Source organism: Lytechinus pictus, chromosome 9, assembly GCF_037042905.1.
Source record: "Lytechinus pictus isolate F3 Inbred chromosome 9, Lp3.0, whole genome shotgun sequence".
NCBI lineage: Eukaryota > Metazoa > Echinodermata > Echinoidea > Temnopleuroida > Toxopneustidae > Lytechinus > Lytechinus pictus.
This window is the reverse complement of record NC_087253.1, coordinates 7,396,607-7,419,924: the sequence shown is the minus strand read 5'-3', so window position 1 is coordinate 7,419,924 and position 23,318 is coordinate 7,396,607. Positions and strand designations below refer to the sequence as shown.

The 23,318-nt window shown below is 36.0% G+C and overlaps 1 protein-coding gene across 1 annotated transcript; it reads left to right on the top strand.

Moving 5' to 3' along the window:
* The first annotated feature begins 4,205 nt into the window (after window positions 1–4,205).
* LOC129267829 (deleted in malignant brain tumors 1 protein-like) lies at window positions 4,206–23,318 on the top strand. Its single transcript, XM_054905453.2, has 10 exons — window positions 4,206–4,401; window positions 7,312–7,626; window positions 11,318–11,443; window positions 13,116–13,184; window positions 13,545–13,598; window positions 15,022–15,076; window positions 19,601–19,822; window positions 21,113–21,184; window positions 21,502–21,573; window positions 22,292–23,318. The coding sequence occupies exons 1-10, from the start codon at window positions 4,317–4,319 to the stop codon at window positions 22,365–22,367; spliced, it is 1,146 nt and encodes a 381-aa protein (XP_054761428.2). The 5' UTR covers window positions 4,206–4,316; the 3' UTR covers window positions 22,368–23,318.

Sequence of the window (23,318 nt, the reverse complement as noted above, 5' to 3'; positions counted from 1 at the left end):
CTGATTTTCTTGTTTCAATTTGAACTAAAAAATCAGCACTCGTAGTGCAGTCACTATGCAAGTGCTAAATTAGCACTTCATTTTTATAGTGTACGTGTATAATTGTAAGCACTTGATTAAACCTCGGGGTTGGGGATATTTTCCCAATTTTTCAAAGAAGAAATGAATTCTCCATTTGTATTTCGTCTATTAAATGAAATGAAAGCAATTTAAATGCCTAAATTGACTCAATGTCATATTCAAAAAAAGCGCAAAGGCTCATGCTCGGTCCCTCAGGACTACTCTCAATCAAGGTTTCATTTATTCCAAATGCCCTGAATGAAATTATGTTTGCCCCCACCGGTTATTCCGCCTTTATCCACTGCATCATAATACAGTGGTTACGTATTTAATTGTTTCATACCGAAACAGAAACACGTTTAACGTAGATGGAGATATAAATTCTAGTAGGCCTACTTTTAGGGATGATGTAGGTGGTCTGTAACGCAAGCATTTTATTATACAGTGCGTCCCAGAAAAAAGGGAAACCGTGATTCCCATGTTTTTATCCTTCAAAGGCAAATAAATTATGGTATTTCATTTACATAATCCTTTAATTATTATTTTTCATTTTGAAACCTGATATGAGATAAACACTTCACGCATTAATGAGCAAGACGAGTTTGAAATGTTAATGTGAAAACCAGGTTGCGCATACAAATGGACAAGAATCGCGATACGACGGTCGTGTATATTCGACGATTAGCTCATTGGCATTTCTTTTGTATTCCTTGTTAATATTCTCTCACTGATCCCTGAAATAACAGTGGATTCAGAATCACATGTGAATTTCTTCGCAAATCATTTCTGATGTATCTCAATATTTATTGTTTGTAATCAACCGTGCGTGACGATTTGCTAAGCTGTTGGTTTCAAATTGGAGATGAGAATCCAATCTTGCCATGAGTATCAAATTTATAGTAAAAACATATCTGATATAATTTGGAAATCTAAAAAGGGTTTCCTTCGAGGAAAACGTAGGAGTTGTTGAAGACATACTTCATTATTAATACCATCCAGTAATGAGAGAAATGTATGCAAAATTCGTTTACGATTGCATATATTTTTGATACAAGACTTTCACAGCTTTTATGATTTCATTACTTTAATGTGTCAAATACGAATAGCTTTTTAAAGATAGTTTTAAGTCTTGTGTGTGTTTTCAGGATACATGTACTACAACTATTGACTTTTTAACACTTCGATTGTAGCAAAGTGTTGCTATCTTTATGATTTTTATACAATATATTATTTATTTCTAACAAACATTGCCGATTTTTACCAGGGTATTGTCTCCCTATATAGGTGTATCCTCTTTTGTCTGACGAGCCCCTTTCTGCCTGCCTTTCTGATTTTTAGACTTCTAGTGTCATACGATTTCTTTGGTAAAGACATCCTTGCTTTTGGCATAACATGCTTTCCTTTCAGTGCAACATAAATGTTCATCTCGCCTCTGATCTTTATCAGTGTAATTTGATCTTTTTTATCCTTTCGTTTGCTCAACATCCTTTACGAAGTGTAGGGCTAATGTTTGTTTTTTGTAAGTGCCCCTTTCCTTCCTCTAGGATTTGTACCCATATATTATCAATGATTGATGTCAATTCAATGTAGCCCTTTCCCTTTTGGTTGCTATTCCTCAAGCATTTATTTTGTTTATATAGTTCGCCGCTGTATTTTTTCATTACTCTATCTTCTGCTTACGTGTTATATTTATGTATAGATTTTGTTATTTTTTTCTCTATTATAAATTTGTTACAGGGCAATGTACTTTCGATTTTTAACTTTAAAATGAATGCACAAAGTCCTGCACGTTTTCATTCGAAGGCTTATTGGCTCCGTCTTCTGGTGATAACATCAGATGAATTAATTTGTTAAACCCTACAATCTCTCACATTTACCCCCTTATTGTGTTAGACACCATGCAAACCCCGATGTACTGAACATTTGCTCACTTGCTATACCCACTCGTACATTTATCCTGCATATAAACACAAGTCATGAAGTATGAAATCAATATCGGTGTTAATTAATGTAAATGTTTGATGCGTAATAATAATTTTATGGCACTACTTATCACAATGACCTATTGTCATTAAAAAGGTATGGCAGCGCACTAGCTCGATTTATTCATTTATGTACTTGTTAGTTTTCTTTATTTTATATTGCAGGGTAGGCCAGTTCACTTTTGCAAAACTGCTTTCCAAAGGCGCCCTGCAGTTCAACAAATACCTCAACACCATTGCAATTTAATGTATGTATCGTATAATCAAATAAAAACAGTTTGCATAATACACAAATAGAGTAATCAGCAAGTATTATGGAATCATTACATCAAGTTATTCAGTGGAGCGTTGTAGTCCAGTGGATTAGTCTCCGGACTTTGAAACAGAGGGTCGTGGGTTCGAATCCCAGCCATGGCGTAATTTCCTTCGGCAAGAAATTCATCCACATTGTGCTGCACTCAACCCAGGTGAGGTGAATGGGTACCTGGCAGGAATTTATTCCTTGAAATGCGTGTGCGCTGTAATCTGAGTAATTACGGCAGCCAAGCTACAGCTGGGGTAATAATAGAGATATTATTCATAATTGTGATATGCGCTATACAAGAACTGCTTATTATTATTATTATTAATTACAGGTATGGCAGTCAGAATGTTAATGATTTACAGTGTTTTTAATGCATGGAGGGGCGTGCAAGTTTGTATATCACATGGGACCGAATCAATTAAGACGGCAGCAACATAATTCAAAATATTTTCTTTTATGATCCGTCCTTGGGCAGGGTATTTGAAGGGGACATTGTTCAGAATATCGTTTTTTATTACTTACATTACGTTTGCAGATAAGTGGTCCCAAATAGGCTGGGGCTAAAGCAAGAACACAATATTGACATTTGATACGTTCCTCCACTGTTTGCCATTTGAGCGTAGACGACAATTTATGTTGGGGAGTAAGATAGTCCTTATTCAAAATTATTTAGGCATACTTATTCTGCAGTTTTTGTATCTTATTTTTGTTGGTTTTTTGCACAGCTTCCCAAGATATATATACAGCAATAATCAATGTAAGGTAAAATCATGGCAAAATAAAAATTATTAATCCCAGGAGGAAGGAATTGCTTTATTCTCTTTATACGACCTATCGTACGAGATATTCATTGAATGGTATATACTGGATACATGTCCTCCCCTACGTCATACCAGAGTCATGTCATGTTACACCCGGCCCAAGTATTTTATCATAATACATTTTCTATGGGTTCATGTCTATATTTTATCATTAAAGCATAATTTTTCAATCAGAAAAGTTCCATTTACCCCCCCCCCCCCCCGCTCTAACAGCTGGGACTAAATTTAGGCCACTGAATGTAAGTAATACATGTACGTTTTCCTCTATGAATACAATAGACATGTCATTGCGCATTATTTGTTACGAAATTTATCTCGAAGCCTTTGTATTTATAATATTCCTATTACAAAATTATTGTCGACAAAAATAATTTCTCTCTTATCTACTTGCGATGACAGGTGCCTAGGCTTACGATGGTGGCCAAATAATTTTGTTGTCAAGCATATTGTCAAACAATGGCGAATTATGTATAACTTATTTGTTTATCAGTGACCTCGTTGAAATAAATCAAATTAATTGAAATTGAAAAACATAGCTAGTCGTGATTGGGGCTGTAGTTCCAGATTCCTATCAAAATCTGTATGAGATTAAAGATTGATTACACCTTTAAATACCGTCACTCATGGAAAAAAGGGAAAATTCAATGTTAGTTTTAAAAACATTATTCAGGAAGAAAGAGATAGTAACCTCGCCTGACTCTTCCGGGATCTTATGTTGATTGAATATTTGTATGGCTCATATAATGGTAATATATATGTAATGTAATGGAGCACAGTTGTATAGGTGGGGGTGCTTGGGGGTCGTGCCCCCCCCCCCACAAACACCAAAAACAATAGAAATAAAAGAAGAAAAGGAAAGACGAAAGTAAAAAGGTTAAATATTACGTTTTCTTTTATTTTGTCAGCCTAACCGAAAATTCGATTTTGGTATTCAAAAAGTAAAAATAAAAAGAAAGAAATGCCTACTCGCGTTAAAAAAATAAAATTTGCCCCATACGCCTTGCCTGCCTCCCCCCCCCCCCAAAAAAAAAAAAACTTGGCCTCTCACGACACTGTAATGAAGTGATGTTATGATACAAAAAACCTAAAAGGAACTATCTGCCAAATTTCCTTGTTGTTTCTTCATTTTTATTTTGTATGCCGTAGAAGATGAAAGGGATAATAATGGCTAACGTTCTACATCGACTTATCTCCGTTTGCATTCTTACAAGAATAGCATTTTGCCAACAAGCAGGTATGTATCAGCAGGTTTTATATATATATTCAGGTATCAATAGTATATAGGGCCCATTGGTTGGTAGAATATCACTTTCTTCCTTCACAACATAATTTTTTTTCTAGTGTCGATTGATGTATAGAAGAAATGCCATCTTACTCGGGTGTTTAATGATGTGTTCGTTCATCGCAAAATGGAGTTATCACACCCTCCACTGTCCAAACTCTAGGTGTAGGTTTAGCACCTTATGTTGTGCTATGTAAAGACACCACTGGCGTAAATCCCGGGGGGGGGATGGGGGGATATATCCCCCCCCCCCCCACTTTTCGAGGAGGGGGGGATGGCCTGTACAATCATCCCCCCACTTTTTACGAAAGAAATTTTTAAAAAATCACAAGAGATAATTGTTTTATTGGTGAAAATTCTTCCTAAAATACCGCTTAACAAATAAAACAATATTATTGAATCATAAAATGCAAATAAAGAGCCAGTTCACCATTTCCAAACGAAATACTTATGTCCTTATTATAACATTGAAGAGAAACCCCCGTTTCTTTCAATTCATCAATGTTGGGGTCTTTGGGAAGGGATTAAGATGGAATGTCAAAAATTTTTAAATGTAATCTCTAATAAAACCATTAAACCATCATGGGGTAAAAAGATAATAATATTGGAAGGGTATTTGCCATATGGACATACAGTGGCGTAACTACGGGGGGGGGGCATGGGAGGCACATGCTCCCCCCATCGGCTGACCAAAAAAAAAACCGGGGAAATGGGGAAAAAGAGAAAAGAGGGAGAAAGGAAAAGAAACGTAGTGGGAAAGAAGAAAGTATTATTCATTATAATGTTATATTATATTATAATTATGTTATGTTACATTACATAAGAAACATTTTTATCATAACTTTATGAAACATAATTTGCCCAGGGCCTACGTCTTCATTGTTCCTGGTGCTCGCATTGTCTGTTCAACGAGATATATAATCCTGTTGTACTAAAACATCCCGTTTTCAAGTCAATATAAACCAAATATATTTCCTAGCACTTGAGTTATTATTGTTTTATGTCGTGACATAGGCCTATGCTTCTTTTACATGACTCAAAAAGTGATTGCCCCATGTTAAGGTCTTCGTATATATAAAAACATTTCCTGTCCGTGATTACGTTCGCATTAGTGGATTGGTGAGATATGTCTGCTCTTCATGAATTCCTAAAATCAGTCCTTAAAATGTCCCTTTTTCTGATCTGAATATCAAAAATTTTCAGCTCGCGCTTCGCACTCGCATCATTTCATTAATGAAATACGTATGGTCCAAGTTAATTCCTACAAAGAAACCTTAGAATGCCCCACTTCAGGTCTGAATTATCTAACTTATCTAAATTTTCTGCTCGCGCTTCACGCTCGCAATATTTGATTAGTGAGATGCGTATGGTAATCATGATTGCAATGACTACAAAAAGTGTTTCATGTGTTCAGATGTAATTTTACTAAAATCAGCAAGCGCTTGGCACTCGCATTAGATGACTATGGTGAGATATGCATACTCTTAATGGATTTCTAAAATATATTCCTTAAAATCTCGCTGTTTGGGGTCAAAATATACGAAAATTTCAGCTCGCGCTTCGCGCTCGCATTGTTTAGCGAGACAGGTAACTATCATGATTACGCAAATTTGATTATAATGTCCCTTTTTAGGTGTGAATATTAAAAAAAATCAGCTCGCGCTTCGCGCTCGCATAATTTGATCAGTGAGATACATATCCGTTCAATGACATTGTCCTTATAATGTCTCTATTAGGTCAGAATAACTAGCAACTAAGCGCGCTTCGCGCGCTGACTCAGTGATTCAAAGATTTTGCTGGTGCCCCCACAATGCCGTGACCCACGCTACGCCACTGTGGACATATCAATTACAATTCCTTGCATATCTAAGAACATGATTGCAAAAAAAATGCCAAAATATTTCAGTAATCCCCCCCCCCCCACCCCTCAACAAGGATTTACGCCAGTGAAAGACACAATGCCATTCTAACGCCCCAATTCGATAGCGTATGATTTGTGAATATGTTTCAAAGGGTTGGAAAATCGTGAAAATTCGGAGATATTTTAAATCTCCTGGCACAGACATATGGACGTTTTTATTCCCTTTCTTGAGCTGCTCAAAAGCCGGGAAGTCCTTCAAATAATTTGTTGCTTTATTCGTACAAACCTCCTTAGGTTTCACATCACTCCTAGATTAAAAAAAATATCAAGAAGCGTGAAATTTTGTTGATACGCTGACATGAAAATTGACATTCTGAACACCATTGATTTATTATAATGGGAGCGCGAAGCGAGTGCTAAATCGGTTACATACAAGGAAAAATTCACGTAGAAATTCATGAACAGAATTCGTAATCACAAAAAAAAAATGATGATAGCACGAAAGGCAAGCTTCAATTGGAGCGCCTTTATGGGGGCTTCTTTCAATCTGGGGGACGTGAGTTCGATTCCTTGCCAGCAAGAAATTTACCCCCATTGTGCTGCACTCATACCAGGTCAGGTGAATGGGTACACGGTACTAAGAAATTCCTCGAATGTTCGAGCGCCAAGCTAAAGCATGGGTAACAATAATAGCAGGACCCAATGGAGAACAGTTGAAGTGGCTACCCTCGGCAAATATACCCTCATTATTATCTTTACATTTTGGCATAATTTGAGATACGAGGGGATGTAGTGACCAAATGATGATTTTTTTTTCACCTTAAACTTTTACATGTTTCAACTAAATTTTTTATGAATTTTGGAATTTGAAACCAATAGAAAAGGACACAATTTAACTCAACATCCCTGTTAAAATGTTTCTTTATTTATTCATTTACCCTATAGCATTATACGTAATCGTGATATTTTATATCCCCCCTTATGTCCTAATTGTTTTGAAGATGTAAGGTTACAGAATGGACTGACACCAAAAGAGGGTAGGGTTGAGGTTCGCATCAACGGAACTTGGGGTACACTCTGTGACGACAGCTTTGACGTCAACGACGCTCACGTAATCTGCCGAAGCATGGGCTTAACTGGGGCACTTGGTATGACATCGCTCTCGGAGTTTGGACCGAGTTCTTTGAAGGTCCACCCGGTTGATCTGCAGTGCACCGGGGAGGAATCCAATTTCTCAGAATGTCACGTAAATAATCTAGAACATCAACCAGAGAGATGCAACTCAACTTTAAAAGAGGCCGGTGTGAGATGCTCAGGTATATCATGTATATTGGAAATACAAATTATGACACTTCCACAATTATTTCAATACATAATGATTGTTATGTATAGATACACATATAACTAAGGTCACAGGGATGTAATAAAGATTATGTTTTTGCTGTTCTTGTGAAGGAAAATGATAACTGCTAAACGGGTGCAACGTCTTGCCTTTGGTGACATTGGCAGATTGGACCAGTTATCAATTTGCGAACTGACTACGATGTAATCTTTCTAATCAGAAATAGGCGACATATATATAGAGCGTCCCAGAAAAAAACGAAACCGATATTTAACAATGATTTATCATTACTTAATCACAAATACAATAGACAAGTGACCTACCATTGTAAAGCTTAGAATCTCTTCTTTCATCTAGAATTACTTTTTTTCCCAGAAAAAAACGAAACCGATATTTAACGATGATTTATCATTACTTAATCACAAATACAATAGACAAGTGACCTACCATTGTAAAGCTTAGAATCTCTTCTTTCATCTAGAATTACTTAGATTATTCCTTATTCATGCATGAGTGAGTAAAAACAATTTGAAGGATACCAAAAAGTCATTTGGCGGGGGGTATCTGAATTTCAAAAAGAAAATCACATGCCTAAAAAGTTCAATCTGTGCTTTTTATTTGATACCTTAATAACAGAAAAAGGTCAAGAAGTAAAAAAGTTATGTTCCCTCGAAACAATTGTATCTTCAAAACAATTGTATTTCCATAATTTCATTAAATAAACGTGTTTTCATCGATTTCCCGCAGAAGCTACCGCACGGTTAACAAAAGACTTAATGCATGGCTGATCGTCAACAAAACGGAGTGTTGAGTGAATCGGAACGCTAGCCTGTAAAACCTTTTCATTTTTTCTATATTATGTAATTGAGGTATCAAATTATAGAGCAGATATTGAACTTTTAAAAAATGTGGTTTTCTATTTGAAACCCATATAGAGCTCGCCAAGTGACTTTTTGGTATCCCCTGTTCTAATTGTTTTTGTTCACTCATGTGTGAATGAGAAATAATCTAAGTAACTTTAAGATGAAAGAAGAGATTCTAAGCTTTACAATGGTAGGTCACTTGTCTATTGTATTTGTGATTAAGTTATGATAAATCCTCGATAAATCTCGGTTTCGTTTTTGGGGGACGCACTGTTTATACATATATATGAGAGATTATACATGTACAACAGCTTTAGCAACTCTCTCTCTCTCTCTCTTATATATATATATATATATATATATATATATATATATATATATATATATATATATATATATATATATACAGTGCGTATAAAAAAACGGGACAGTTTTGAAAAGTCTATAAAAAATAGTTTCAAATTATTATATCTATATTTTGATGTTAATAGATGCTGTGATATATTATCTTTGAAATGCAATACAAAAATATATATATTGTTCATGCTTGAGCGAACATGGGACGTTTTTGTCGGTGGTTCAAAAAGAGGCTTGCGCCAAAATGGCAGAAATGATAAATTTGATGATAAGACTTTTTGCCAATCAGCAGACTTCCTCTTAATCTTTTCATTATCTTTGCCATAATTTTCAAATTATGCTGTCAATTTACAAATTTATTTATTTACCTGAATTATTTTGTTTTTCATTTAAACTTCTTTTACCTTTCAATTTTCCTTCATAAGTAAGAAGATTTGCATTATTAATTCGGATAATTTTTAATTATTCAAATCCTTTTATTATGTGAAACAAATTATGTTATGGTACCTACCTATATAAGACATGAATCCTATTTTCAAGGGGTTATTGAATCCTTCAAGTTTAATTATGTGGTTGGCAGGACAAACAGGAAAGGATTCATGTCTTTCAATGGCAAGGGTGAAGCCTATTGAGTCGATTTTGAAGGAGCAAGATAAGGCAGATCGGGTAAAGTGTATTAAAAGTTGTGAAGTGAGGAAGCAAAACATTTCCACTTTTTTATTAAAATATCAAATTTTGTGATATTGACATAATATTCAGAAAATGATATCATATTTCACTTTCTATGTTTTCTGTGATTTTCCTTTTCGCTTTTTTTCTTGGTCATGATTTTTTTTTTTTTTTTTTTTCGGGGGGGGGGGTGGGCACCCCGATCCCCCACCCATTGGTATGCCAATGTTCAAAGGCACCATAACCTTTGTAGCACGTAATGACAGGATTTGAAAAAAAATTGACGCTCTCCCATACTTCGGTTGAAAAAAAAATGTTTTTGCTTAGAGAAGGAATATTCAAAGCTGAAAGAGAACATATTAAAAGCGAACAACAGAACTATCCAAGCAAATAAGTAGATTTGGAAACGAATTTTGACCGCATAATTCGAAAATTATCGCAAAGATAATGAAAAGGTTAAGAGGAAGTCTGCTGATTAGCAAGAAGTCCAACCATCATATTTATCATTTTATGCCATTTTGGCGCAAGCCTCCTTTTTAACCCCGGCAAAAAAAAATTCCTTGTTCGCTCAAGCATGAACGAAACTAAATTATTTTGATGGCATTTGAAGGATAAGACCTCAGAGCACCTATTGACACCAAAATATAGAGATCAAAATTTGAAACAAAAATTTTATAGACTTTTCAAATATGTCCCGTTTTTTATACGCACTGCATACATAGGCATATATCTATGTTGTGTTTTAGATCATTCAAAACGGGCAGAAGCACATTGGTACATTTGACGACCTGGCTACCGGGCATCCACATTTATAGGCCTATGTTTTAAAGGTAAAGTCCACCCCATAAAATTTTTGATTTGAATCAATTAGAGAAAAATCAGACAAGCATAATGCTGAAAATTTCATCAAAATCGGATGTAAAATAAAAAAGTTATGACATTTTAAAGTTTCGCTTATTTTTCACAAAACAGTAATATGCACATCTCAGTGACATGCAAATGAGACAGTCGATGATGTCTATCACTCACTATTTCTTTTCTTTTTTATTGTTTGAATTATACAATATTTCATTTTTTACAGATTTGACAATAAGGACCAACTTGACTGAACCATATAGTATTAAAACAATGCTAATTCCACATGTTCAGGGAGGAATTAATCTTTGTGTCGCTTGACAATGAGGAGAAAATTACAATATTCCATATTTCATATGATAAAATACAAAAGAAATAGTGAGTGGATGACGTCATCAGTCTCCTCATTGCATAACGACCAGGATGTGCATATAACTGTTTTGTGAAATTAAGCAAAACTTTAAAATGTCATAACTTTCTTATTTTACATCCGATTTTGATGAAAATTTCAGTGTTATGTTTGTTGGATTTGTCTCTTTTTATTCAAATCAACTAATGGTTGGGGTGGACTTGTCCTTTAAAGAGAGAGAACGGTGCAGATGTGGTGGTTGTGAATAGGTAGTATCTACAACGCATCGATTCCTTTAAAAATGCAATAAAATCTTAATGGGGGAGCTGAGAGACTTTTTACAAAAGTTGATGGACTGAAGATTTGCATCGGACGAACAATTACAAATATGTCGTTGTCCAGAGTCAAGAGATTCCGATGCTGTCCCGGTTCACCAAATCTTGACAAAAGCCTCTCAGCACTCCAGTGTGATTTGACTTGCATTTTCAAAGGAGTTGGTGAGTTGTAGAGAATTTCCCCGTAGTAAATGCGAAAAGTCCGGTTCTTTAAAATAAACTTTTATCTAAACTCAGATTGTCGGGATGTCAGTCCTCGTTGTAAAGAATGGGTCAGCCAAGGAGCATGCGAATCTTACGCAGGAGAAATTCAACATGTTTGTCAGAGTAGTTGCGACCAGTGTGCACTTTTCAACCTAAACGGTGAGTAGTTTATATCGCCGATAATTAATCCCATTGTTTGCATACATTGTCTTTAAATGCTTACATGTTTCTTTCTTCCCTTCTCTGTTTTTTAAGATGTTACATAAGGGGCGGGTGCCCTTATTTTGCTAGAGCTGCTGTGAGTACTGAGCCTACCGACTTGCCCTTTAAACTGTCGGTGAACAGAGCAGCAAGCAGGAGGGCACCAAGTCCCCATAGGTCAGGATGTAGCTATGAATTTCAGTGGGTGATGCAAAACTGTACTGAAGATATCTTTATTGACTTCATTTACATTTTCATTTGCAGAGGCTTAAATGTATTTGTGTATATCAACAGGAACCGCTGCTGCGTTAGGGCCATAAACGCATCTGGTCGTTGGTTGCGCTCAATAGGACACCACTATCATTATTACAGGTGTCACGCGCGTAAAACATTCCCCATAGACTTGTGTGTTAAAAAAAATAAATGTGAAATTAGAGGGTCGAATATTTACTACCTTTGGATAGGATATATATCTGACATTCCATATCTGACCAGAGAAGGGTATCGTAGCCAAAAATAAATAAATCGCCATTTATGAAGATAACTATGATGGGATCAAATTCATCACCTGAAACAGTAAAATAGCCCCAATTCTTCCGCCAGTCAAAAAATAGTTCCAAATCATTGATATATCTTCCCAATTTGGGCAAAGGAAGTTCAGTAGTTACCATTTCTAGAATCAGTGTTAGATTTTGAATCATATTCATACACTTTTGTCAATCAGCAATATCAAATTGAAAAAATCGAATGGGTTGGGTCGAACGAATATCTTTAGCCATCCTGATGTAATTAGGCTCATGGCACCTATACGTATGTTCACTCAATTGGTGCGATTTAGTTTATCAAATTCATTTGCGACCAGCCACCCCCAAAATCAAGCAATATGTCGCTCCAAATGAATTATATTATAATTTTATTGAGCTAGAAAAATCACATCCTACGCTTTAAAAGCATATCTAAGTAGTAACAATTGATCACCAACAACTCGCACAAGTACTTGACTGAATGCTAAAGATTTTCAGTGAGAGTATGAAGTTTTTTGCTTTTCGTATCACTCAAACACGAGATGTACAACCTGCTGCAGTCCCTTAGAAACTTCTGAGCAGTCTGCAACAATTGCCTCTAGCGAAATCTTGTATCTGTTCTTTTATGCACTCTTAAACTTGTCGGGCAAAACGTTCCCAACTTTTAACCAACCCTGGGCAATATACTGTTTACCCAACTATTGGTTAAAATATGCCCAAATTGGGTAATGACAAATAAAAATTGGGTAATTAATTCGCTCAATCGGATAATGATTGCCCTGAATATATATATTTGTTGCCAACATACATTACCCAACGCAGTGGACAGTATGTTGTCCAACATTTTAAGTGTGTGAAGAAGAAAGGGAATCTTTAAGATAAGCTAGCTTTTTTTGTTTGTTTTGTTCTTTTCAGTTAAAAAATACAATGGCTATTCACAGATAACCTTTCGGATCGACTTGTTGGTTTTAGGGTGGTTGTACTCACTTTTCTTTTAAGAAAAATGAATTTAATAATCCGATGTTTCCAAGTATGACTTAAACAAATCGAAATATATGTCATAACTTGAATAAGAATGAATACGTTTAAAACCAATGTCTTTACAGATACAGCAACATCGATTCCTGGGGAAGAAACATGTATGACAGGTCAATGCTTTCTCGATTCCAATAATGGTGAGAAATTATTTTGATAATACTTTTCATAATTATTATTTTTGTTTGCTTGTCAAATTTACATCAGTAGCCCTTAAAAAAAAGGAAACAGTTCCCAGGGCCCTTAGGAGGTGAGGGCCCCCTGTTATTTTGTTCATTGTTATCATTATAAGGTTTTTGCAGTATCATTGCATTATTGTTATTGATCTTATCATCATTATTATTATTATTATCAATATTATCATTGTTATGACTATCATCATCCTAATTCTCAATTAAATTGTTATGATTATTATTATCATTAGTGCCATTGTAATTACTGTTATAAAGCTTATCATCATATTAAGTGTTATCATTCCATCGATCTTAAATCCCAAACAGACACTAAGTGCATACCAGCTGTTGATGTTTGTGTGACAATAGGATGGTACCAAGGTGAGCACTCACTTCATTCAATTTCACATTCATTGTTTTGTTGTGTCATACACAATTTTTTTTAACAAATTAGATTAGAAAATTATATGTTCAATGTGTGTCGATGTATAATTGACACAAACCGGTATTCTGAACATTGTATTTTCTTTGTCATATCTCTGTAAGTCCCGCCCAACTCTACACAGACAAACCAATCAAAATTGCCGTTAGTTTCAAGTGGGAGCCATTCTATCCAATAGGAAGACCCTGTGGGAAAGGGGGACGTATCTCAAATGCAGTAGCTGGCACTGCGCGTAATGCTTATAAATACATCGTTCACACGATGGCCATGTTCGTATAGACGGCGTCATAGTTTATAACTGCAAGATGAAAATAATATTTAAAACCACAAGATAACCAAAAGATTTTCTCCGCATTTTAACCATTATTGAGTGCACTGTGTATCGATACTAAAAGGGCTCGTTAAATTCGAAGTCGGATCCCTTGTAAACGCACTCGTTGTTAACTTCGATGTTTAGATAACCGTGAAGTTCAGGTTCATGGTATGAACAAGACAAGGGAGGCAGACATGAGAATGATTCTTAGAAAGGAAAAAGAAAAGGGAAACACATAAAATAAAGAGGAATTTAAGTATGTTGGGGCCAACTACTTGAAGCATGAAAAAGTCATGGTTAATGAGTGGAAGTAATACAGCAATCTAGTCCAAATTATATCATTTTGTGATTGACATGGCATTGCAGTCGACATGGTATCGGTATATCATGGCATTCAAAGAAATGACAAAATATATGACTGCTAGACCCTGTCCTATTGTCTTTTTCTTCTGCTTGTAATGGGGGAAATGCGCGTTCATGAATTAAAGTGGTTTTGTGCGCGCTATAGAGAAGTGACCAAATTTGTGACGGTTTTTATGACAAACTTATGACATCCACCAGAATACCAATTTTTGTCTTATCTCTGATAATTTTTTTTTTTTGAAAAAAGACAATGTACAGAATACTGCCCCGGATGTCTTGATAGCGAATATTAGATGCGTTATTTATGTCACAAACATTTAAAAGGGGAATGACATTGAGGGAAATAAACTGTCCGTATGCATGGTATGTAAAGATTTTTTTTACATGATCTGCCCTAACTGTTAAAAATCAATCTAATCGGGTGTTGCAAGAAATCATTTGCAATCAATCGCAAATGTTATGTTGCAATTTTGAGTGATCGCTTTTAACTATAGCAAATCATATTACACTCCTTGTTTCATGGAGCAGATAAGCAATCAATCGCAAATTTGCTATTAATTGCACAGTATATGCTTGATTTCGAGAACGAAAATAGACTTGCAATTGATCGCAAGTTTCTTCCAACGCCCCCATAAATTATTTTTAATTCTTCTTCAGTCATATAACTTTACATAATTCTGTTGCAGGGATCATATGTTTACCTACTCCTGTTGAACCAGCTCCATCTGTCCTGCGATGCATGTAAGTTAATTGTACCAAAGGCTGTTGCAAATCTGCCTTTTCTTATAAGTATATATTATATATATTATATATATATATATATATATATATATATATATATAATAATCACAAAAGGTTTAGTAAATGCCGTAAAAATAAAATCGTAGATTTTAAAAGGAGCATAGCTCTCAAAAATGAAAGGTAAAGTCACACTCTTCGTCAGTGCCCATGATGTGACAAAAAAAGAGAATTCAAAATCCGTTTCTGAAACAGTCGTAAAAAACACGTCTGCTCATGAGCATACGGATTGTGAAACTCACCTTTCAAAGAAATCAATGCGCTGAAGATGGAGGAAGCGCACTGTAAAAGACGCATCTAAAGACGCGTTACCATGACTGCAAGATGACAATGGCGAATCTCCGGCTCCAAAACAGGAAAATCTGAAAAGGGCCTCACCGCCAACAGTCGAAGTTTAGCAGTAAAAAGTACCTGAGTAAAATAGAAATAGTCTGCTTCGGCATAAGGAATAAAATAATCACAAAAGGTTTAGTAAATGCCGTAAAAATAAAATCGTAGATTTTAAAAGGAGCATAGCTCTCAAAAATGAAAGGTAAAGTCACACTCTTCGTCAGTGCCCATGATGTGACAAAAAAAGAGAATTCAAAATCCGTTTCTGAAACAGTCGTGAAAAACACGTCTGTTCATGAGCATACGGATTGTGAAACTCACCTTTCAAAGAAATCAATGCGCTGAAGATGGAGGAAGCGCACTGTAAAAGACGCATCTAAAGACGCGTTACCATGACTGCAAGATGACAATGGCGAATCTCCGGCTCCAAAACAGGAAAATCTGAAAAGGGCCTCACCGCCAACAGTCGAAGTTTAGCAGTAAAAAGTACCTGAGTAAAATAGAAATAGTCTGCTTCGGCATAAGGAATAAAATAATCACAAAAGGTTTAGTAAATGCCGTAAAAATAAAATCGTAGATTTTAAAAGGAGCATAGCTCTCAAAAATGAAAGGTAAAGTCACACTCTTCGTCAGTGCCCATGATGTGACAAAAAAAGAGAATTCAAAATCCGTTTCTGAAACAGTCGTGAAAAACACGTCTGTTCATGAGCATACGGATTGTGAAACTCACCTTTCAAAGAAATCAATGCGCTGAAGATGGAGGAAGCGCACTGTAAAAGACGCATCTAAAGACGCGTTACCATGACTGCAAGATGACAATGGCGAATCTCCGGCTCCAAAACAGGAAAATCTGAAAAGGGCCTCACCGCCAACAGTCGAAGTTTAGCAGTAAAAAGTACCTGAGTAAAATAGAAATAGTCTGCTTCGGCATAAGGAATAAAATAATCACAAAAGGTTTAGTAAATGCCGTAAAAACGCCGGTGCCTTAACCACTAGACCACAGAGACGGTTAGTGGCTAGGGCGACCCCGATCCGATTGACCGTCAGATAGGTTAAGGCACCGGCGTTCAAAGCTGGGGGCCCGGGTTCGATTCCCGGCAGAGACATTTTTTCGGCATCACCAATTTTTCCAAAGGGTAGATAGCTCTGGGAACCTTGATTTAAGCTACGCCTACCATTGTTCTCTTCATCCATTTCTTTACAATATTTAAATAAAAGAGTTGCCAAAGCTGTTGTACATGTATAACTTTACACACATATATATATATACATAATCACAAATGGTTTAGAAAATGCCGTATAAATAAAATCATAGATTTTAAAAGGAGCATAGCTCTCAAAAATGAAAGGTAAATTCACACGCTTCGTCAGTACCCATGATGTGACAAAAAAGGAGAATTAAAAATCCATTTCTGAAACAGTCGTGAAAAACACGTCTGTTTATGGGCATACGGATTGTGAAACTCACCTTTCAAATAAATCAATGTGCAGAAGATGGAGGAAGCGCACTGTAAAAGACGCATCTAAAGACGCATTACCATGCACTGGCGTAAATCCGTGTTGATGGGTGGGGGGGATGACTGAAAGATTTTGGCATTTTTTTTGCAATCATGTTTTTAGATATGCAAGGAATTGTCATTGATATGTCCACAGTGGCGTACCTTGGGTCACGGCATGGGGGGGGGGGCATCAGCAAAAAAAATTGATCACTGAGTGAGTGCGCTAGTGAGCGCGCGAAGAGCGCTCAGTTGCCAGTCATACTAACCTAATAGAGACATTTTAAGGACAATGTCATTAAACGGATATGTATCTCACTGATCAAATAATGCGAGCGCGAAGCGCGAGCTGAATTTTTTTATATTCACACCTAAAAAGGGACATTATAATGAAATTTGTGTAATCATGATAGGTACCTGTCTCGCTAAACAATGCGAGCGCGAAGCGCGAGCTGAAAATTTAGATAATTAAGACCTGAAGTGGGGCATTCTAAGGGTTCTTTGTAGGAATTAACTAGGACCATACGTATTTCATTAACCAAATGATGCGAGCGCGAAGTGCGAGCTGAAAATTTTTGATATTCAGATAAGAAGAAGGGACATTTTAAGGACCGATTTTAGGAATTCATGAAGAGCAGACATATCTCACCAATCCACTAATGCGAACGTAATCACGGACAGGAAATTTTTCATATATACGAAGACCTTAACATGGGGCAATAACTTTTTGAGTCATGAAAAAGAAGCATATGTCACTACATAAAACAATGATAACTCAAGTGCTAGGAAATATATTTGGTTTATATTGAATTGAAAACGGGATGTTTTAGTACAACATGATTATATATCTCGTTAAGCAGACAATGCGAGCACCAGTAACAATGAAGACGTAAAAAAAATGTTTCTTATGTAATGTAACATAACATAATTATAATATAAAATAACATTATAATGAATAATATTTTCTTCTTTCCCACTACGTTTCTCTTTCTTTCTCCCTCTTTTCTCCTTTTCCCCCTTTCCCCGTTTTTTTTTTGTCAGCCGATGGAGGGGGGGGGTGATGTGCCCCCCATGCCCCCGTAATTACGCCACTGTATGTCCATATGGCAAATACCCCTCCAATATTATATTTTTTACCCCACGATGGTTTAATGGTTTTATTAGAGATTACATTCAAAATTTTTTGACATTCCATCTTATCCCCTTCCCAAAAACCCCAACATTGATGAATTGGAAGTGAAACGGGGATTTCTCTTTAATGTTATAATAAGGACATAAGTATTTCGTTTGGAAATGGTGAACTGGCTCTTTATTTGCATTTTATGATTCAATAATATAGTTTCATTTGTTAAGCGGTATTTTAGGAAGAATTTTCACCAATAAAACAATTATCTCTTGTGAATTTTTATTCTTTTCTTTCGTAAAAAGTGGGGGGGATGTTTGTACAGGCCATCCCCCCCTCCTCGAAAAGTGGGGGGGGGATATATCCCCCCCACCCCCCCCCCCCCCGGGATTTACGCCAGTGTTACCATGACTGCAAGATGACAATGGCGAATCTCCGGCTCCAAAACAGGAAAATCTGAAAAGGGCCTCACCGCCTACAGTAGAAAGTTAAGCAGTAAAAAGTACCTAAGTAAAATATAGATAGTCTGCTTCGGCATATATATACATATATATATATATATATATATATATATATATATCGGGGGTTGGGGTTACATAAGATGTAGGGTAATCTAATCAAAGGTCAATTAATTACGATATAACAGCATGAAGGGAATCAGTGCTACCAAGAAGATTCATCTTTTTGTCATATTTTTTAAGTAAATAAATGACGGATAGAATCAGCCATAATTATTTCGGCCTGCCGCACCGGAAGGGTTAACGAATATTGGCAGGTCTTTGATATTTTTTTTAGATTAGGGCGGAATTTCTATCAACATTTGCTTTCTAAATCTAGTCATCAATAAATCAATCCATGTTCGGTGTGTTCGATTCTGGTCCATCAATATTGACGCGTGATTTTTCCCCTTTTGGATTCGATTCTGGCAAGTGGCGTTCCGCTACTTGTGGCTAAACGCCAGAATTCAGCCGATAGTATGATTTATATTACGTCACTACGATTTGAAATTCAATATGCATTTATTACTTCAGGGATTGACGCACGAGTACAGATTTTTTATATCAATATTCTCAACACTATTTATTTTCTCTCAAAATACCACAAAAGTTTATTCCTAAATTTCGTCGCAATCGGTTTGTAGAGTGTTCACCAGTGAAGAATCGTCAATCCGATGTACGGTTTAACAATGATGATAATGACGATAATACTAATAATGATGATAATATTGATAATAATCCACTTTTATTTAGCGCTTAATATAATGGAAATGCAGAAAATAATACACCAGTCATGGGATCCTCGGTTGCCGGGCCGTACACAGGGTATGTGTACCTTTTCCACGGGGAGGGGGGGGGGGGGTCCAACAAGAGTTTCAAGACTCAATTGCTAGGCATTCTATATGGTTTTTCGCATCCTTACAATATATGTTCTTTTACCTGTGAAGTGATTGTACTTTTCTTTTGAAATATATTAGGTATCTTAAATCTGGTTTCTTTGTTTCCACATACATGTATGTAGGAATGTGTCCACTGAACGCACAAGATCGACGCTATCTGCTACCAGATTAATAGATGACTTCAGAATAAAGACATGGCAACTGCCTCAGAGATCGAAGGAAATTGATCGAGATTTAGAAATGATTTTTGAAAAATTCGCTGTTATCTACTCGTACATCCAGCATTACAATATAGAATTTCTTCCTGAACACCTATTGAACCGACAGAGACAAGCTACACTCGTGTAAGTTGTAATGATAATGATATTGATAATACAAGTAATTGTAAAATTTGTTTGAAAACGGACATACTGAAGCTTTTCGACATGCACTCAACGGAGTAGTATCACATGAATGGCTAAAACGCTACAGCAAATCAAAATATATAACAGAACCGAAACTAGACAATGGACGCTAAATGGCGAGCCGTGATTGGCTGTCAAGTAAACAAGTTAGGCTTGGTACCTGCCGTATACTGAAGTGAAGCAATAAAAATAACGCAAGGGTTCTTACGAACTCCTTCTGGCGGCACAGATGAGTGCATGTCGAAAAGCTTCAGTATGTCCGTTTTTAAAGCTATTTTACGATATTGCGGTACCAAACACTTATTTATAACAATAATTTTAATAATAAAGGTTATATTAATAACAATAATGATAATGATGATGTTGGGTCCATTCATTTATATAGCACAGTTAACTTCACTGCGCTTACTACCTGATACATAATTAGGCCTACCCCAGGCCCCGGCTAGCTGGGACAAACCGCCATATACAGATATAGGCGCTGAAAAGCGTTCAAGTAGAAATAATTTCCAACGGGTCCAACTGGGCCGAATGCAGCACAATGTGGAACAAATTCTTGCTGAATGAAAATATTCATTGTATTGGCTGTGATCAAATTAAATTCATACCATTTCATCAATTCAATGACAAATTCCAATGATGCAGGCCTTTGCGTTGTTTTGCCTTGCAAAAATTCGTTACATTCCCCCACATTTGACATAATAAATGCAGTAGTGACAACCTTGTACGATGTAACATATTTTAATTTTGCTCTATACTATAAGTGAACTCTCGTTCGAACTTCTCTTATTCTTTAAGTCACAACTCCATTTAATTGGGAATTCATTTTCATTTTTTAAACTTACCGGCTAAAGCTGAGGTAATAATAGCATTATCATGTTAAGCAGGGCCCGGTGGTAGAATAGTTTTCAGAACTGAAGTGGCTACCCTGGGCAACTAAATATGATGTTATTGTCATTATCATTATTATTACCAGAAGAAGTTTTCCCGAGAAGCTATAGCAATATGAATGATTTTAACCGGAAAGTATTAATATCAAGCACACTGCTATGAATAAAAACAATTAACAACGGGAGAAAGTGTACAATACCTCCATAAAACATGCGAAGATTAAACAAAACAAAACCTGTTTCTGTTATTGTTGTTCTTGTTTTCATGGACAGTAACTGAATTCAGCCGGCACAGTTATATATTCTGTTGATATCGTTCTTTTGTTTCCCTTTTTTCCAGATATATATGGGGTGTGAGTGTGACCTCTATCGACGATAATGCTTTTAGTGCATTTCCGAGTCTCCATACGCTGTGAGTTTAAATATTTTTTCTTCTAAATAGTATAAATAAAAGTAAGAAAATCACGATTTTGACGGAGTGATAATTTCAATACGATATTTAAAGAAATAGTGATAAATAAACCATGATAACGATTGTATGTATACAAAATTTTCGAAACATACAGAGGAAATTAACTTCATCCATAAAATATGACAATAAAGCTAACAAGTGCATTACAGAGAAAGTTCACCCTGACAAAAAGTTTGTCGTAAAAATATTCCGAAACAATGTGATGATAAGTCACTCAAAGTTCCCAATTAATTAATTAATGTAATCTTATTTTACAGACTCTTAGGAGAAAACAAGCTTAAAGAGATCAGGAATACAGCGTTCACTGGTTTACAAAGGTTGGAATATATGTAAGTCATGGGCGATGTTATGGTATTATGTTAAAAGAAGTCATCACAAAACTGCGGGTATACCGCCCCGCAAGTGATATCAAAAGCCACCACTTTTTGCCTAGAAATTAAAACAAGTTCCATGCGGCATCATAATTAACGACATAACAAGTGGGCCATCCGAGGTGTATGATATTTATTTTTTTTCAACTCTTCAATTTCTCATATTTTTAATACCAACAATTTCAACTATTACCATTATAATTATAGCAATTATGTTATTTTGATGATGTTGGCCATTATAATTATTGTCGGTAGTAGTAGTAGTAGTACTAGTAGAAGTAGTAATAGCACTTTATTACTATCGTTATTATTACTTCTATTCTCAGTAGTAATATTATTATGATTATTTTTTTATGATTGGTGTGCTCTAATCTTTTGAACAATGAAATCAGGAGTTCTAACATAAAGTATATCCAGAGCCACTGGCAGGCATTGCACGTAGCATACACTGTACAAAATGAAGTGCTAATTTAGCACTTACAGTGCTTGTGTAGTGACTGCACTACGAGTGTTGATTTTCTAGTTAAAATTTTGAACTAGAAAATCAGCACTAGTAGTGCAGTCCCTATACCATGTATACAAGCACTGTTAGTGCTAAATTAGCACATTTTTTTTTACAGTGTAATGCTTTTAATCTGTCATATTTATGATATTGTTGTTTGTTCTGTCCCACAAGTAATCTTCAGTTTAACGAGATATCTTCGATTGAAAATGGTACATTCGCCCATTTGGACAGTCTTTTCTTCTTGTGAGTATTCATCTTTTAGAAAGTACTAATTCAGTAGAATCACATAATTATACACTGCAAAAAAACCCCGGTGTTAATTTAACACCAACCTGGTATATATATCGGGAAACACCAGAGAGGTGTTGAAACAATACCTGTTTGGCGTTTGGCTATTAAACACGATATAGGCATTAAAGAGGGTGGATAGTTTTGGTAATTCCTCAAAATCGGCATGTCACCATTCTAATTAATTTGTATATTATATGAATGTGTATGTCCTAAAACAGTCATGATGTGGATGATATGAAATGAAAAGGTGTTTTTCATGATAAATTATGCTCTTACATGTGTGGATTTTACCTTGCCGGGATACCCAGCTTTTTGAAACGTAGCTGCATGCAGACACTCAAAGTGCGCACCACCGCCTCTGCCGTGCGTGTGCTACGCGAGAACGATAATGTAGTCCTCGCTACACAATTGCGTTGTCAATCAGTTTTACCATAGAGCTATTACGGGCTATTACAGCTCTATGGTTTTACGAAGCTCATAGTCGTAGATACATTGCCGTTTCCAGACTTTCCTTGCATGATTGCATCACATTACAACGAACGGCAGAGCAGACTTTAGATCTAAACAGCCTTGATCGATATTAGGAGTACGTACCTCATTCCTACCTTCCTTGAAGTTTGAACTTGCCCTTGGCTGGGGGCCGCTTGCATATAACAAACCTCGACCGTCCCATCTTCCCCATTAAAAAAATGCAACCACGATATTAGCTGTTGCAAATAAGTATCTGCTCTCTGATTGCTAATATAACACTGGAACAATTTATAAATCAGAATGAATATAACGTACAGCACAGAATTAGAGTTGGAAAAACTTCTTTTTTTGGTTCTTCTCCGACTTCCCGCGTATTAGCCTCAGCTCATGTTGTTTCAGGTCGACAAAAAGTTTTATTTTACGATTCTAATGATTC